General features: G+C 39.0%; 1 protein-coding gene across 1 annotated transcript; it reads right to left on the bottom strand.

Annotated features, from left to right (window-relative positions):
* Positions 1–2,493: 2,493 nt before the first annotated feature.
* On the bottom strand, positions 2,494–3,225 carry LOC122656451. Its single transcript, XM_043850969.1, has 3 exons — positions 3,076–3,225; positions 2,708–2,970; positions 2,494–2,514 (listed from the first exon to the last, which is right to left on the bottom strand). Exons 1-2 carry the CDS (start codon positions 3,183–3,185, stop codon positions 2,727–2,729), a joined length of 354 nt encoding a protein of 117 aa, XP_043706904.1. The 5' UTR covers positions 3,186–3,225; the 3' UTR covers positions 2,494–2,514; positions 2,708–2,726.
* Between the last annotated feature and the right edge of the window lie 16,164 nt (positions 3,226–19,389).

Raw genomic sequence — 19,389 nt, 5'->3', positions numbered from 1 at the left:
CCATGGAGAGAAACCATGCATGGAGCTGGCTTTAGCCTTTAAAAATTACCTTATGTATTCCTATAAGTTACATATTTATCTTTCTTATTCTAATAATATAAATATAGATAGTTTTCCCAAACCATCTGGCCCTAAAAATTTGTGATGTACTTGATAGTTCAGATGGGGGGGCAAATTTGTGGATAGATAGACTCAAGGTTTGCATCCAAATATCAAACCCTTCCTAAAAAAATCAATGTAATGTGATTTTGTTCAATTTGAGAATGAATCCACAATTGTTCCAAGAGGACAACTGGAGGAAGTTTGTTGGATTTGTGAAAAGGATGAGAGAAGGAAAGAGTGAGAACTAATGCTGGGAGCAAGTGGAGAGGGAAGTACAAAGTGAGGCCGCCTCGGATGAAAATTTTACGAAAAAATTCTTTAAACACTCATGAGTCCTAGATGGGGGACAAAGCCAAAAAACTTCATAATGATGACTATAACACCGAGATAAGTCTGTTGACTACACCAATTAGGAAAGGTTCAAGAAATCTGACTTCACCCATGCTTTGTAGCGTGGTTTATCAAATCTAATGTAAATTCAAGTTTGTAAGACATCTACTACGATGTATCCTACCATTCTAATATGTTCAAATCATTTTTATTTTTATTTTTGTTTTACCGGTATTTTGAATCTTGTGGGAGAATTGTTAGTTTTAAATACATGTTTAAAACAATAGAAAATTCAAAATAGTTTTAAAAGAAAAGGTTGGGCACGCCGTCAGGGTGCCTAGCATGTTTCTTCCTCTCTCCTCCCCTTTGGAAAAGAGCGCCCTTGCCCTCTTGTGTCCAACCCTACATCGAAAACTAACAGCATACCTGTAGACATTGAATTATGCCACCCCTAACAATTATGACAACAGGACGTGGATTAACGTAGTACCTCTCTCAAGGAGTCACCCCCACAACCACGAACCTACCCCACTGTGACCCCGATAACGTAGTACCTCTCTCAAGAAGGGCTCCTCTCAAAAAAATATATATATATTTTAAACTATAAATACCCCCTCCTATTGTTTTAGGATCTGAATTTCAAGGTTCATACCTAATTTCTCTAATCCAGAGCTCTGTTTGCAAAACTTTCCTCTCTTTTTTTTCAAGTTATCTCGATGTCTTGATGTCTTTTTCTTTTGCGGATAGTCCCTCGATAAGCCCCTCAATGTCCCAAAATCTTTAAAAATGATAATCTTCCTAATTTGGTCTAGAAGTACATGTGTGATCCACTATTAAATCTAAACCTTTTTAGGAGGTATGTCCTCAAGAGAGAGAGATAAATAGTCAATCCCCCTCCACCTGAGCCGGGGTTCTATCCGAAATTCGTCAACAAAGTGTAACCGGCAAGTTGGAGTTCTGGGAAAATTTCAACAAAGTTCTCTTGATAAGTCGGGGTTCTGCCCGAAGTTCGTCAACAAAGTTTGTCTAATAGAGCTGAAGCTCCACCGAAATTTATGTGCAAAAGTTCACCAAAGAAATAAGAGAATCTTTCCTTTCCAATCCTCATTGAGGGTTGTATTTAGGTATGTTCACCCTTCATTTTATTTGCAATCTTACTGTTTTGCCTTTTCAATAAAAAAATATTTTTAATGATGATGAATTCTGTCATTTAACATGTGTACTTGAAAATGTATAAAATACGTACACATTTTGATAATGACATAATGATATGTCATTTTTAAATTATTTTTAAAATCCCTTTTTTACTTATGATTTAAAGGATTTAAAGAATAAGACAAGAGACAATAAAAAAAAAATGCCAAGCTCTAATTACACATACAAATGCGTCATCTAGAACATCCCATTAAATGAAGAAAAGAGTCATCATAAGTTAGAGAGGGAAAATACAAAGAGGATATGATGGAGCGATGGTGCAGTTATGTGTCGGACTCCTCTCCAATGAGGAGATCGTCCAATAAGGCATCCAACAGCTGGACTAGTTGTGTGTCTATGTGTGCATCAGAATGTGTGAATTGGACACGTTCCTCATTGGAGAGGAACCAAACAAAGCAACAGGCCCTCAAAATGATATCACCCAACTCCACAAGAAGAAACCCTCGCAGTCTAGCTAGGGCTTGTGTCATGGTATATTCCTCTGATGCAACAAGACAGATAGAATCAATCTAGGCCAACCAACTTAATCTCAACGGCCCATATTGAATCCAAACCCTAAAAGAGGTTGGCAAAGAAACAGATAAACACAAACAAAAAAGATTGACTTGGGTCTACAATTATGCAATGAACACTCATTCTCTATCGTTTTACAACTCACAAAAGCCAAAAAGAAGTTCCTCTTCACTTCCTTCTCTTAAAAGGTCTTTTAAGATCTGAATTGACCAGTCACAGTAAGGAACACAGGATCATTTAAAAATATCATTCACATAAATAAAATAAGATTACTTTAAATGATACATGCATTGACAGATTGGCATTTCTAATTTCCTTTCTTTGACTACTAATCAGAAAATTTTAATTGAAGAAAAGAAAAAGTGAAACAGTAAAACTAAATACTAAAAGGGTGTCTTCAGTGCATGAGATTTTTGCCACTGCAGGATCTGATCATAATATATGACCCTTTATCTATGTTTTCACAGAGAGACTGTTTTCATAGTCGAACCAATTACCACTTGATCACAATGGAACAAGCTTTACCGTTGCACCAAGGCCCGCCCTTTAGTGAAAATTAAAGACTGCTAATAAGAATAAGAAGAAGACGAAGAAGGTGAGGAAGAAGAATCGAATTTGTAGTGTTTATCCACTGCAACAGATACGTCCCAAGTGCAACTGAGACCCTTTGGAATGATCACAAGATCGCCGGCGCCGAACTCGACAAACTCCGATGACCCTTTTGTGTAAGCTTTCACTTTCCCTTTGAGTAAGTAGCAAGTTTCTTCTGCATCAAATTTGAGTGGGAATTTCCCAGGTGGACAACCCCATCTGATGAAGAACAAGAACAAGAACAAGAACAAGATGAGAACCACTTAAAGAATGAAGATTTTGAATTTCATGAAGAGGAGGAGGAGAAGAAGAAGAAGAACTTACTTGGGCCATGACTTGATACCCAGTTCAGATAAGCGTGATTCAGATGGATTTCTTTCTACAGTTATACTAAGATTATTGTTTGTTGAGCTTGGCTTGGACTCCATGGTCATTAGAGGAGGAGAAGAAGAAGATAAGAATGGTGAAGAGTTTTTTCTTCTCTTATTCTGACTGGGATATCTCTCTATATTTATTATGGGAAAGAAGGAATCTTTATAGAATGAGAAGACTTTGAGAGGTTCAGACATGAAAAGAAGACCTTTTTAGATTTTAAAAATCAAATTGATGCAAGAGAGGTTAGTTTTCCATGCTGTAGGTAGCATGTAAAACGTGTGAGATTGGATTTGTTTTTTAAGATTCTGATCTAACGGGTATCCTGAGGTATCCGACATCGTGGGTCCATACCCGATTATTTGGTTTGTCGGCGATGTTTTGGCGAGGGGGTGACCGTTTTGGGGAGGAGTGTACCATCTGGTCAAACGGCTGATCAGTATTCTCTGGGTGACAGAGGACACTTGGCAGTGGATCAATGGTACAGCTCTTTTGACCGTTTGACCCTTTCTTTTTTTAAATATTGGGATCGCCAGTTGGCTAATCGGCCGACATGGGGCCTGCCACGTATATTATTATACAATAAATACTAATAAGTGGGGTTTGTTGAAATCTGAAATTAAGCTCAAGTAACACGTGCGGGAGAGACACATGGTATTAGCATAATGATGATTAATTAGACATTTAGAGCAGGTTTGTCTGGAGTGGGTCCAACTGGTTAAATCTGAGTGATGGTCCCACCGATTGACTTGAAAAAGTACTGAATTAACCCTACGGCCCTAAGCGGCTAAGCCCGAACGGAAATGCTAGAAGTGCTAAACCGTATGTTCGCCTGAAATAATTATCACCGCTAAGTCGCTAACTCGCATGCAGCTCCAATTCCTCTAATAGTGGAAGTGGACCTCATCTTGGGCGTGTTTTCGGGCAGGGGGTAGGGTGGTGATTTCCATCCCCATGTGAGGAATTGGAGGAATTGGAAGGGACAGCGAATTGAAGGGGATAAGAATTCTGGGCTTTCTGATTAACCATAGCCATGAAAATGGAATGCTTGGAATGCCTCTTTGCTGCTATATGGCTCTGTTTGTTTTCATGTAAAATGATGGAAAAGAAAATTTTTCATATAAAATGTTGGGAGAGGGATGACTGCCAGGCTGCATGGCCCCTACAATAGTGGTAGGGCTAATGAGAGTAGGGGGTGTCAATTGGTCCGATTGTGGGCTATTAGTCCGATTTTTTAACTGTTCCGACGCTAAGAGGTCAAGACCAGAACCAGACCAATAAGCTTATTGCTTATGTTTTTTTTTTTTGTTTTTTTTTTTTTTTATTGTATTTCCTCAAATCACGGATCTAGTCCATATTACATCTTGTTTTGTATTCTATTAATAAGTAAGACCACCACTATTCTCATAAGTTAGGATTATTTTAAGGTATGTTCTTAAATTAGCATTTACAAATGAACCTTTAAATTAAAATCCAAATCTTTGGTAAAATAGCATGTGAGACAAGTGGTACCAGTAAAAATGGAAGACTAAAAAAATAAAGGGTTTAACTTTAGCTTTCATGATCTTTAAGTCTCAAGAATTATATAATATATACGGTTAAGATATGAATTTGTTCTAGTTCCAACAGTTCTTAACTGGTCTATTGGTTTTGAAACCGTTGGAAAACCAATAACTTAATCAATAAATTTGGAACCGAACCAATAAGCTATTGGAGGGGTCAATTAATGTTCTTATCAGATCAGTTCTAGTCCGTTCTCGATTCGGGTCCAAAATTTGATCCCTTAAATGAGAGTGTATGCAGAGGCATCCAATACGGGTGGGATTTTTCATTTCATTGGTAGGGTGATCATTTCACCCTTCTTGTATTTGGCACAAGTGCCACACAACCTGGTTGCTTTCTTTTTCTCTAAAATATCAATTGCACTGAAAATTTTACAATGAAACAAACAAGATTTATACATCTCTCTTTCCATTTCCCAATTTTGGAACGGGGTGTGGTTCATGAGAATTCAGATACGTAACTCCACTCTCTCTCTCTCTCTCTCTCTCTCCATGTCTCAATTTTGGAAGGGGGGTGTGGTTCATGAGAATTGAGATGTGTAAGTTTTAAACTAAGAAACATTCTCTCTTTCTCTGGATGAAAAGGTTCATTAGGAAAAGTTCCTTTCTTTGATGTGTAAATGTGTGACTGAGATGGCTTCTTCTTAAATGGATGACAAGTCTGCATTCACAGCATACGACAAGTTTCATATTCCAACATGACGAGCTCTAGGGTTTTACTTCCATTTTCCATTATTTGTTTAGCATATATAATTGATTTTTGGGTATGTTAAACCAACTCATTTTCTCCAATAGAAGCCCGTTCAATTTGTCAAATATAAATTATGGGAAGCAGTTTTCTGTCCAGTGTGGCCTACGCCAGCACTCCCATGTGTCTATCTCTCTCCTTAAAACAAGGGGGCAGAGGTGTCTTTTCACATGGGGAGGAAAGAGATAGACTCATGGGAGTGCTGGCGTAGGCCACACTCCCAGACAAATCTTTTTCCCATAAATTATTTATATTATTTGATGTCTGATGTACATGAAAACAACCCTTCAATGGGTGATCAACACATGGCAGAAGACCAATCAAAGGAGGAGTCAGGGCCATATCTGAACGACCCACTCTCCACTAGCAGAGATGTAATAAGACTCGAACTCTGCTCCATTCGGGAGAAGGTTGGGCACGTTCCCCAAATCGAGGAAAACATAAGCCTGAAGCTCCCCTCCATCAGGACTCTGCAACCACCTCAACAACTGCCCCTCCTTTATATAAGGAAAGGAGGGGGGGGGGGGGCAAGGTACGATTCACTCAATAAGTCAACAATTCCACAACTTTACTACTCTCTCTGTACCCTCTTCTCATATTATCTATTACACGGGTCTGACTTAGGCATCAGAGTCTCCCTTCGGAGTCCGCTCCAGGTCTCTTCAGTGTCTTTCACCTTTTGCAGGTCATCCACATCATCCGTTCAGATTCCCACGGCAACAATGTTCATAAGTACAATTTTGAAATGTTTTAAAGTTTAAAACTTGAAGTTACAAACCAATTTTAGATTTAAAAAAATACATTTCAATGTTACGACTACCTATATTTCCATGTAAAAAGGTGAGGGAATTTTTTCCTATTTTCCATTATATGTTTTAATATAAACTACCAAAAGAAAAAGGCAGTGAAAAAATTGCATATCTTTCATATAAAATCATTTGCATAAAAAATTTTACAACAAAACAAATAGGGCCTCTCACTCTCTCTCTATGAATTCTTTTTTGTTTTTTGGTTAAACTCTCTTTCTCTCTCTAAGATAAGTTCCTTGGGAAAGCTCCTTTCTTTGATGTGTGAATGTGTGAATCAGATGGATTCTTCCGTCGCAATACGAGTTGAAACTATATTAAGAATGAACTCCTAGTCGTGGAGGAATCCGACTCCTCTATTTCCGCCTGCCCGGTATTACCGTGTGCCCCCACACACAAACATGGTAGAAAGTACCACTTTACCCCGCTTGGGTAAGATGCTCGGGCAGGGGTAAGGCAGTACATTCCATCTTGCTTGTATGTGGGGCACACACGGCAATAGGGGCCGGCGGAATTAGAGGAGTCAAATTGGTTGTTGAACCCAACTACTTTTTGGTCCACACAATCAGGTTAGTTTTTCCAAATCAAATCTAACCCGATAAGTGAACCAGACACTTGCTTTTGTCAAAGAGTGGTCCACATTAAAACAAAAAAAAAATAGTTCAGACATGGCTAAGTAGCGTTGCTGTCCATCTTTATCAGCCAACTCCCCTGTTTCCATGTTTCAGAGTCCCATAGCTTTCAACTAACCCGCAACTAATCCGAAAGCTGTCTTCTTATGATTTCAATAACCCGCAACTAATCCGAAAGCTGTCTTCTTATGATTTCAATGTTTAATACGTAAAGAATAAGGATGTCAATTGGGACGATTTCTTAACAGTTCTGATCCCAAGGGGCAATCCAAGAACCGTTTAATAATGACAAAGTTCTGGTTCCTAATGGCTATAGGCACTCAAAACACGCAAATAATTTTGAAATTCTTAAGTATACAATAATTTCCCAAGCATACACCCCTATTAGACCCTGTAGTAGTGGGAGCTTCGTGCACTGGAATGGTTTTTTCAAATAATTGAACATATAATTCTAAGGATATAAAAAAATCAAAGAGAAAAAGAATGTTGCCTTGTCACATGGAGCTTGCATGCAAACACGTACAACACCCCCCGAAATGACCGCCCTACTCCTACAAAATGAAAAATTCCCCTGATTGATGCTCCTCCACGTCCCTTATTGGTCCTCATGATGGTGCAGGGGCAAGCAACGTTCTTCTCCCCATAATCAAATCATCAACCTTCAATTTTTATTCCTTAAATTACAATGTAACCCTTGTAAATTATAATTATCAAGTATTAACTATGACTAAAATATACACTTTTTAAAGGTCTGACATTCCAATTCCTTATTAGTCTTTCAGTTCTGAAACTATTGGAAAACTAGTCCAAGAACCATCCCATCCCATTTAATATTTGGTTCCAAAATCAGCTCCCACAATTGTCTTATTTAGTAATGGGACAGATCGGTTCCAGCTTTTAACAGATCAATTCAAGGACCGATTCTGGTTCCAGTCCCAAATTGACAACCTTAGTAGGAAATAGACTTATAGTTGGAGAAACTAGTTATCAGTGAGAGAGCAACAAGGCAAGAAAGGGTAGAATGGACATGAAAAATTGCAAGGTCTATATTAAATAAGAGAGGATAAAAATACTCACTAATTCACTATCGTAAAGCAATACTTGGAACCTTCCCCATGCCAACCATATCCATATCATTCATCACCAAAAAAAATTGTCCACATCAATACCTTTTGCATTAATTTATCATGTTAGAAAACTACTTCCAATTCAAATAATTTTCCAATGAGTAAATAAAATTGAAACAAAGGGATGAGATTCTAAAGTCAATGGAGTAGATTAAAAAATATCTCAATGAGAACTCAAATATGAAACAAATTGGCCTCTCTAAGCTGCCCATGCATTCTTCATTTCACACGTTTTTTATACATCACAGAAAGACTACTTCTGGAAATTTCTTCATTTTGGTACCCTTTTTTTTTTGGCACATTATTGAATAATTAAACCATAAATCAGATGGTGTAGAATACACTAACCATGTTGGATAATTAAACCATAAATCCTGTTTCTCATTACTGGCCTTTCAATCCTCTTATTAGCCAAGACATCAGCTAGGATTCCCAAGATAGGCGAAGATATCGTTTTGAATACTGATGGCTTTTTAATGCTTGATATATGTTTGCTTTTGTCTAAGAGTATGCCAAAGGTGGATCCTTAGTTCAAAGTTCTTTGATCTTGTGCTATGCTAATGGCAATGCTAAAGGTGGAGTAACAAGTCATAATCTGTGTTTGTTTTTTCTGTCTGGGTATGCTTGGACATTAATCTTGTACATCCATTATTTTTTAATATATTCTTTTGTTAACCTCTAACCAAAAAAAAAAAAAAAAAAAAAAGTGTTCGATGGTGACTGCCAAATAGCATATTGACACAGCAACCACTGAAACATCCACATGTTAATTAAGAGATTATAAATTATATAATCACCTGGCTCTGTAGATCTTCACATGACAGATTAGGTGATTAGTGATCAGATACATTAAAAATTAGGGAAGTGAAATGGGTTAAAGTTTAGTGTGGTGGGGTGCTTACAAAAAGACCAATGTGAATGGAAAAAGAAATTGATACACCAAACCAAACCAATTGGAAAAGCCATCAGTATTCAATTTGTTTATTGGCAAGATCATCTAATGCACACATCGGTTTTGTTGCATATATTGTGAGTTCTATGCTGAATCTAGACTTAAGCCTAAGCAACTAGCATCCAACAGTAGAGAGTATCAAGCAAACAGACCAGGATAACAGTCATTAAGGAAGGAGGGAGACTGAGTAGTGATGTCATACAAAAAATTATAGCAATATGAAAATGCACTGGTGGGCAAAATGATGATAGATAATTTGTATTCCGTAAGCCATAAATAAGGAAAGGCAGAGAAAATGTACATCATTGCAGCACTTGCAGTTTACCCCCTATCGGGTTTGTCAACTTCAACCTTAGCCACCTTTCTTTGTTCAATTTGACCTGTTAATGGACACTGCATCTCTGTCCAACTAACAGGAACCAGGGTTAAACCTGGAACAAAATTCCACAAAATAATAACAGTTGAGATACAATTGCTAGCACAGTCAACGTAGTTAAACTATAGAGGAACAGGATAACTGATTAAGCGGCATCAAAGTACCGATCTAAATCTATACTAGAAGAAAGCAAAAGAAGGGAAAGCTGTCCCCAGGAAGTAGGTTAAGCAATCTGTGATCATCCCAGTTAGTGACAACCAAGTTTTTTTGTTTTTTTTTTTTTTTTTTTTTTTGGGGGGGGGGGGTGTAGAGAACCTCAAGACGTTTGTTCGTATTTTCTCATTTAAATATGTTTGAGCATTCTCTTTATCACTTCAGTTCCCCACTCGTTTCAATGGAAAATATTTTTCGAGAACATTAATTTGTAATTATAATATTTAGTTTGCATATCTTTGTTATTTGTCTTTTTATGGTTGTAAATGACAATGTATTATTTTTTGTTATGGTTTACTATAAGTAACAAATCCAACCATACTATAGGGAAGCGTCCTCCACTCCTCCATGGGTGGCAGACGTATAATTGGCCAAGATAACATCACTTTTTTATTCTTCTTTTTATAAAAAGATCCAGAAAAATAAAATGGAAGTCACTTTTCAAATATTTGTACTTGCATTTCAGAAAAATGGCTTCCAGTTTTTATTCCTGTAAAATTTTGTTTTATCTTTTAGACAATTCCTTTTAAGTTTTTTTCCATAAAAACAAACAAAGCCTCACTGACTAGGTACAATTCCTTTAAATTATCTTCCATAAAAACAAATGAAGCCCCACTGACTAGGTATTTCCATCTTTCTCATGCACTCAAATAAGAGTTCAGTATTTACTACGCAGCCATGTGACTTTGCATGTACATACCCCTTACCCCAACATCTGTATCTCTTGTTATGAACTATAAAGTGCGTACCTAGTGCACGAGGCTCCCGCCACTGCGGGGTCTGGGGAGGGTCATATTGTACGCAGCCTTACCCCTGCTTTCACAGAGAGGCTGTTTCCAGTCTTGTTATAAACAATACTTAATTGAAAACAAAATGTCAAAAAGACAAGACCTAGCTGGAGGTGAATGAGATATTGAGGAAACTGATTCAACCCCAATGAGCTACCCTTGCCATGGAATTTTTTCTAAATATAGATAAAAAGATAAGGTGGAATCAAAGCACCACAACCTAACCAGTGTGATTAAGACAGAAGAAAATGAAATCATCCCAAGAAGCAACCAAGATCAAACCATTGGTATATAAACCACACACAACAGATATTTATGATTAGAAATTAAGATGCGCATCAATCTTGAAGCATCATGTTCAAAAGAGGATCCTCTGTCCAAAACAATATCTAGAGTTTGAAACAATCTAAAAACATATTATATTTTTTGAAAGGACTCTGCAGGAGCGTGACTCCTGGCGCCCAGACACAGCATGGGTGAAATAACCGCCCCACCCCAACCCCCTCCCCCCATGAAAGGCAGAAATTCTGCCCCTGTTTATGCTTGCGCGCACATTCCCATTGCCCCCACACTGGTGCAGGGGCCATGCTCCCAGGCAGAGAATGCATTCCCTAAATTTTTTTTCTCTAAATTAGGTATATATAAGTGATCTGTGGATAAAAACATGCCAACTTTTGACAGATGAGCGTAGGATACATCAACCCTTCAATTTAGAAACGGACACAATTGTATACATCTGGTATATAGAATAAATCCAAAATAAAAAATGATAAAAACTCCAGGTTCCTGCTAAAAGGTTGACAGATTCCTAACATATTGTCTTGTACTAATAGGTTAAAATTCAACTCAATGACAAGTCAAATTAAGGGCAATATATAAATGCATGCACCTACTTAGGTGTACACAAATATGAAACGAAAATCAAAAGGGAGTTGGAACAACACAAAGATTTAAGGGGGAAAAAGAAAGAAAGAAAAGGACTAAAAGGAAACATCGAATTGGGACTAAAAGACGAAAAAATTTTACACAAACAAATAAGGTTGTGTAAGAAATCTATGACGGGGGGAATTGTCCTTTACGTCATAGATACCTACTAGAACCTTGGCAAATAGAAGATTGGAGATCACCAATGACGACATGGTCCAAATTAAGAATAAAAATTATATTCACCATTGTTCAGATCAAAATTCTAGGAGCTCAAGTTATACCATCTCATCAACTAATAAGTTCTAGCATCATACACTCATACCGTACATCAGGAAAAGTAAATCAATCTAAAAATAGTAGCTAAGTATCGATAATTTCTAGATCCATATACTCCTATTCAACAATGACCATCCTCATCGGAAAATACCAAATTTTAAGGTGCAGTTAAAGCAAAAATACCCACTTACTCTTCCTATTCTAATCCACTTAGTTTCCAAAATTTTCAAATAAGGCAATGAATGACAATGGGTGAACTGGTAAACTTATTAAAAAGCCCTTATCTGACTTACAGAATGGACACAAACAGTTTGGGATAGATGAAAAAGAACAGAAATCCAGCCAGTGTGGGAGAGAGCCATCACCACCATAAGAGCATATCCCAAGTCGCAACTACTGAGATAAGCAACATCTTACACACATAAGCATCTATCCAGTTCATTTGAGCTCAAATATTTCATAATATACCAATCATGTTCTTTCCAACCTTTCCCATGTTGTACCCTTCAACTTACCATAGCTCTCATTCTAAGTACAAGCATTTCATTCCCATTCTGCTCAAATGGTGGTTGCAAGTTTATAAAAACGATAATAAGGTCTATGCAATTAAGGAATATTAGGAGTCCTAGTTGATTTACTAGGAATCCTTCTTAGATTCAAAAAGCTAAACTTGCAGTAGCGCTAGCATGGTTGGACCAACATGACAAGATTTGGCGGCCCAAACCAAGGTGAACCAGACCTAAACCAGTTTTTTGTCCAAAGGGGGCTGGCAGAGATCTAGTTCTATGTTGGGATAAGCAACGTAATCTTTTTATTTTATTTGGTTTTATTTTGGTAGGAGAAAACTGTGTAGGAGATAGTTTCCTTATTTCCAATATCCTAGTTTAGTTTTAGTTTCCTAGTTAAGTAGATTTCTATTTTGAGTTGGATTGTTTTCTTATTCATACAATGTAATCCACGATGGGATGAATAGAATGGAATATTGACATTGTGTTTGTCTGCAAGCTGTCTAGCTGTTATACTGTGTGACCTGGTGGTCGGCAACGCTGTTTCTCTTTCTCGTCTCTCTTACTCTCCTTGGTTCAACTTCTATCACGTATTCACCACTCCCAGATCTGATTCCCTCTATTACCCTCTTTTCTTTACTATTATTCTTCTTATGGTACTGTTGCAACCATTCGTGTTTGTTGAACTAAAATGGCCACTGAGAGGGAGAGGTGAATCAGTGATGCACAAAAACTCGGCCCAACTCGTTCATTGCCTCAACTCACTCGTTGGCAACACCGGCACCCAAGCACATGCACATTCAACCACAATACATATATGGCATTTCAACCACAATACGCATACACACACCTCACAACCATGTGACCAGGTCTATCATGTGTACACAATCATCCATACCGCCCTGCAGAGCATACATCCACAAATATCCACACAACTACTGTGCAATTCACAAGACAAGAGAATACGTGGTTCGACAGTGTGCCTACATCCATGGTGCAAATGACCGCTAGGGTTACAACCCAAATCCGGCCTCGATATGATGCACAATACAATGATTCGGCCACACCAATGCTAGGGAGCACCAACCCCAAGTTTATGTGACACCTACCACAAAGGAGCTACAACCTCTGATTTCAAGCAGCCACAACTGCAAGTGCGGACCCACCCCCAATTTAGGTAGCACTCACTACTAAGGACCACCAACCCCTCTATCAAGCACCCACTTGATAGCCAATTATTACAATGAATGGACAATAGTGGGTCCCAATTTAAGTCTCAACTAGTCTTGGCATTTCATCATATACTTAACTACGAACTAGTACAGACATGTGCTAAATACAACCAAAGTAGGTTACCTTCAACCGATTTTATTTTTCCCTTTGTACGACTCACATTCACCAATGCTTCTTTGCCATTGGAGTTTCAACCAATCATCACTTGGAAACTTGAAGCTTCACAAACCCTAGGTTTGTTCTTCCTATTCTTTTCATTCTCAACACAAACCCTTGATTATCTCTTGATGCTCTTGAAGAATACTCATTAATGATTCAAGATCAAAGAATGTCTTGAAGGCAATCTTCTAGGGTTCCTTCTCTTGAAGGCTCCTTCCTTTCTTGATGTTCTCTCTCTTCAAAAACCCTCTCCACTACCTTCTCCATTGAACCATGTGGTATATATAAGACCCCCAAGTGATTGGCCCTAAAACAGCCCGCATTCACAAAATTATTTCCACAACCAGTCAACCGGTTCGAAAACCGGCGAACTGGTTCGAGCTTAAGTGCTCTCGGCTAGCAAGAGTCAATTCCAACCAGCAAGCCGCTTCCATCAGCCGGTTGCTTCAATGCTCTTGGCCACCTATCGGCCGGTTCCAACCTCCTACTAACTCCTATGATTCTATCAACATATTATGAAAGTAACTCCTAATTAATCCTAGTGAACCACGCAATTGCATCAACTCTCTCCCGCCCTTAAAAGAACTCGGCTCTGTCAAGTGAGGTCACAAACCCGAGATGCCCTTGTAAGGAACTTGATGATGAGGTGGCTGTTGAGAAGTGTACCACGATAGGGGGAGTGTCCCTATTGTGGTTGAGTCCATTGTGGTTTCCTTTATTGTTTTATGTCTTTAATTGTTAGGAGTTAGGAGTCAACTTCCTAGTCTAAGTTAGTTTCTTATTTTAGACTAGGTTTAGTTTCCTTTTCCTTTTATGGTTGTAATGGTTTTACACTTTTATTATAAATAAGATACTTGAGAGAGGAAGCTAAGTGACACAAACTTCTCCTCTCCTTGCAGCCACTCTTCTCTTCTTCTTTCTTCTCCTTCTCGTTTGATTCTGGTTTCTTAGTTTCTAACATGGTATCAGAGAGGGGACACGGGTGGATAAACAATTTCAGCACCTAGCTCTGCCCATTCACAAGGACTCGATTCTATGTCCAAACATCACATGCCAGCAGATGTGGTCACCATCATAGGTACCCAAGATATTGTGTCTGGACAGGTAGATAAATAGGACTACTAGTTGCTCGATCAGGACCCTAGCTTTATTGCGAGCAAAAAAAAAAGACTTTTGTCACGCAAGAGGTCTGGTTCCGCGAACACGGGGGAATGAAGATGTTAGAGTTTATAAGTTGTAAGGGTACTTTATGAACTATTTAGTTTACAAGTTTCCTTACATTGTAATTTTTTTTTTTAACCTTTTACCTCCCTAGGGAGGTGTATGTAATTTGTTCTATCTCGTCAGTGAAGTAATATAGGTGTGGTGGAGACAATTTCTCCAACACACAACATTGCACCATATTCTCTTCTTCTCCTTCTTCATCTTCTTCAACCTTTCACCTTCATTTCTCTCCTTGTTCTCTTGCATTCCTTAACTTCCAACTTGGTATCAGAGCTCACTTTGTTGGTTTGAGAGTCGAGTTACCTTCTTGTTCCCTTTCTTTTCTCTCTTTGGAACCCTATGTTACAAAGGGGTTCCCAGGAAGGAACTATTATGTTAAGTGTTTGAAGAAATCTTGCAAGGAGCATGAATGAAGACCATGGAAACACCAAAAGAGGGTCTTATTTGAAGAAATAGGCACTTGGAGCTCAAATCAAGCAAACCCAGCTAAGCACCAAGTCACCGTCAGTTCTGGAATGATATTCTTCTTTCTCCTTCGTTTGGGATCTGTTGGAATCGACACCAGGTTCCTTAGAGTCGCCTTGGAGTCTCCTTTCAAGCCTACATAGGCTTAGCTGGTGATATCTAGCCATCTCTCTCTGTAACTCAGAACTAGACTGCACAAACAAGGAGGCAGAACAGGGTACCACCAGCTGTACATTTCAGTTCCTGTATTTTTCTCATTTGGGATCCATTGGAGGTGAGTCCAAGCTCTTTTGGATCACCCAAGGGTGTATTTGAACTCTTCCATAGTCTCGTTCCATGCTCCTAAGAGTTGCTGCTCCACAACTCCATTCTCTCTTGGCTTTTATGGTACCGCCAGCCTCTATATCAGTCATTTTTTTTATTATACAGGTGGTCTGTGACAGCTTCTGTTGTTTGGTTTTGATGAATTAAGTTGTTTGAGCCTTTCATGTTGCTGTATGATGTCCTTATACCTTGAAGACTGTGGTGGAGTTGACCTTTATTGAATAAATTTGCCTGCTTTGCATGCTGGAAATTTTTTTCAAAGTTAGACTGTGTATTTTGGGACTGTGATCTCCCTATTTGATTTGGATATTGTTTTTCCGACGTGGGGCTGCTTGGTGTTAGTGAGGAATGTTGTTTGAGCTTCTCTAGTGGTTGTGCGATGACACTATATTTTCAAGAATGTCGAGGTGTTGAATTTCTTTGAGCTGTGTGCCTTGTTTGGTTGCTGGACTATGTTCACCAGTGTCTAATAGCTTGTTTTTTATGTTTTGAATATACTCCCCATTTGCCTTTGGGCATTATCCCCATCTTGTAAGTGTGCTTATTCAACCTGTCTAGATCAGTGAATCGATAGAGGTTGTTTGGAGAAGTCTTGCCTAGGGAAAACTGTCTCTAGTTGGGTAGAGTGTGTACTCCCCATTGGATTTGGGTATCATTCCCATTTTTTTCGTGTATTCCTACATTATGATACTCCCTTTCTTTCTCCCCTACCTATTTCTCCTTTTATGCTTGACATTGGGAAACACAAAGAAGTGGATGTTGTTGACATTGATACTCATTCAGGTGTTGATGCTAGCAATGGTGTTGCTGCTAGTAATGAAAATGAGGTTGTTATGTACCAAAGAGGTGAATGCTTGAAGGGAAAGGGAAAGAAGACCTGCCAGAGTCTTCTTTGGATCCACATCTTGAGCTCCACCATACTCAGTCGGGTGATACCCCTTCTCTTCCTTCTGATTTAGATCTTCCAATTGCTGTTAGAAAGGCAAGAGAGTTTGCACTAATCCTATTGCCCAGTTTGTTTCCTATGATGCTCTTTCTCCTACAGGTCTTGCTTTCACTGTTGCTCTCTCTTCTGTTTCCATTCCCAATAATCTCACTGAAGCTATGTCTGACCCAAAGTGGAAGCAAGCCATGTCTGAGGAAATGATGGCCCTTGAGAAGAATAGTATTTGGAAATTGGTAGATCTTCCCAAGGGGAGGGTTCCAGTCGGATGCAGGTGGGTCTATACAATCAAGTATAGGTCTGATGGTGCAGTTGAGAGGTACATGGCAAGGTTGGTGGCCAAAGGGTATAGTCAAGTGTATGAGATTGACTATCAGGAGACATTTGCTCCTGTAGCTAAGCATAATTCTATTCGGGTTCTCTTTTCATTGGCAGCCAATAGGGATTGGCAACTGTTCTAGTTAGATGTGAAGAATGCTTTCCTCCACGGTGACTTAGAGGAGGAAGTATACATGCAGCCCCCTCCTGGCTTCAAGTCTCCTTCAGCTGAAGGCAAGGTGTGTCTCCTCAAGAAGGCTTTATATGGTCTCAAAGAGTCTCCAAAAGCATGGTTTGAGAGGTTCATGCAGGCTATTCTGAAAAAAGGATACTCCCAGAGTCAAGCTGACCATACCTTATTTACCCGTAGTGGTAATGGTACCATCACAGCCCTTATTGTCTATGTTGATGACATTATTGTGACTAGAAATGACAGTGTTGAGATAGCTAGGTTGAAGTCCTACTTGGCTCAACAATTTGAGATTAAAGATTTAGGTCCCTTGAAGTACTTTTTGGAAATTAAAGTGTCAAGGTCCAAGAAAGGCATTAACATATGTCAAAGGAAGTTTGTTCTTAACTTGTTGAAAGAGACAGGGATGTTGGGCTGCAAACCAGCAAGTTCTCCTATTGAGCAGAATCACAAATTAGGAGAAGATTGTAGCCCCCCTCTTGTTGATGCAGGGAAGTACCAAAGACTAGTGAGGAAACTCATCTACCTGTCTATGACTCGCCCAGATATTTTCTATGCAGTGGGATTTGTGAGTCAATTTATGCATACCCCCAAGAGTGGGCACTTGGATAATGTATATCCTTCGATACTTGAAGTCCCCCCCAGGCAAAGGACTAGTGTATGCCAGACATGATCACCTGAGGATAGAGTGCTTTACAAATGCTGATTGGGCTGGATCCATCTCAAACAGAAGATTTACTTCTGGTTATTACACATTTGTAGGTGGTAATTTGGTTATATGGAGAAGCAAGAAACAACCTATTGTTGCTAGATCCAGTGCAGAGGCAGACTTTAGGGAATTGGCAAATGGAGTTTGTGAACTTATATGGCTGAAGCGATTGGTTCAAGAGTTGGGGTTTGATACTAATGACCCTATGCAGCTCTATTGTGATAATAAGGCAGCTATAAGCAGTTCTCACAATCCGATGCAACACGACAAAACAAAGCACATCAAAGTGGACAGGCACTTCATCAAGGAGAAGATAGACTCTGGTTGCATTTGCACCCCTTTTGTGAAGACTAGTGATCAATTGGCAGACATCTTTACCAAAGGGCTTTCTTCTCTTCAGTTTGGTACCCTATTATGCAAGTTGGGAATGCATGATATTATTCTCCAGGTTGAGGGGGAAGTGTTAGAGTTTATATGTGTTAGAGTTTATATGTTGTAAGGGTACTTTAGAAACTAGTTAGTTTACTACAACAACAACAAACTAAGCCTTATCCCAACTTAATGGGGTCGGCTGCATGGATCCAAACAAAATAAAATAGAGAAAACAAAGATTATACTAAAAAGGACAAATGGAAAATGAGGAATAAATAGAAAGATGAAAGATAGTAGGAAGAAAAAGGCACAACCCAATACGTCAGGATAATCTCAGCTAAATGGGGTCAGCGACATGGATCCTTGCCCTACAATAGGCTCTGTCCGAGGCCATACTTGGGACCAAACCTAGACTATGCATGTCCTTCCTCACCACTTCTCCTATGGTCATTTTAAGTTTGCCCCTAGCACTTTTAGCCCCTTCAAGCGGAATCATATCGCTCCTCCTTACTGGGGCGTCCCTAGGTCTCCGTTGAATATGACCATACCACCTTAAACGACTCTCTTGGAGCTTGCCATTGATCGGGGCAACTCCCAAGTCCGCTCTTATATGTTCATTACGCACTTTATCCTTCCTTGTTTTTTCACACATCCAACGTAACATCCTCATCTCAGCTACACAAAGCTTATCAATATGATACTTCGTATCCGCCCAACATTGTGCCGCATACATCATGGCCGGGCGAACAACAGTCCTATAGAACTTTCCTTTAAGTTTTAAAGGAATACGTGGGTTACACTGCAGTCCGGACGCACCACTCCACTTCATCCAACCCCCTTTAATTCTCTGTGTAACATCATCCTCTATGTTACCTTCTTTACTTATCATTGATCCTAGATATCTAAAATAGTTACTTTGCGGTATCTCTCTATCCTCATTTCGCACGATATTAGTATCCATCAAGGTGTGACTAAAATTACACATCATATACTCCATTTTCATTCGACTAATCTTAAATCCTCTTGTTTCCAAAGTTGACCTCCAGAGCTCTAACTTAGTATTAATCCCTTCTTTTGTCTTATCCACCAAACCGATATCATCAGCAAAGAGCATACACCATGGAACCTCGTCTTGAATGCTCTTAATTATATCATCCATGATAAGTGCAAAAAGATAAGGGCTTAAGGCTGAGCCCTGATGTAATTCAATCGTAATTGGGAATTCCTTGCCTTGACCTCCCATAGATCTCATTCTAGTCATCACGCCCCCATATATATCTTTAATGACATCCACATATTTACTTGACACCCCCCTCTTCACTAGAACATGTTGGATTAGATCTCTAGGGATTTAGTCATAGGCTTTTTCCAGGTCGATGAAGACCATATGGAGATCCTTTTTGCTATCTCTATATT

The sequence above is a fragment of the Telopea speciosissima genome, chromosome 3, assembly GCF_018873765.1.
Source record: "Telopea speciosissima isolate NSW1024214 ecotype Mountain lineage chromosome 3, Tspe_v1, whole genome shotgun sequence".
In the NCBI taxonomy this organism is placed as follows: Eukaryota; Viridiplantae; Streptophyta; class Magnoliopsida; order Proteales; family Proteaceae; genus Telopea; species Telopea speciosissima.
The sequence above is the reverse complement of the archived record's forward strand: the minus strand, read 5'-3'. Positions and strand labels throughout refer to the sequence as shown.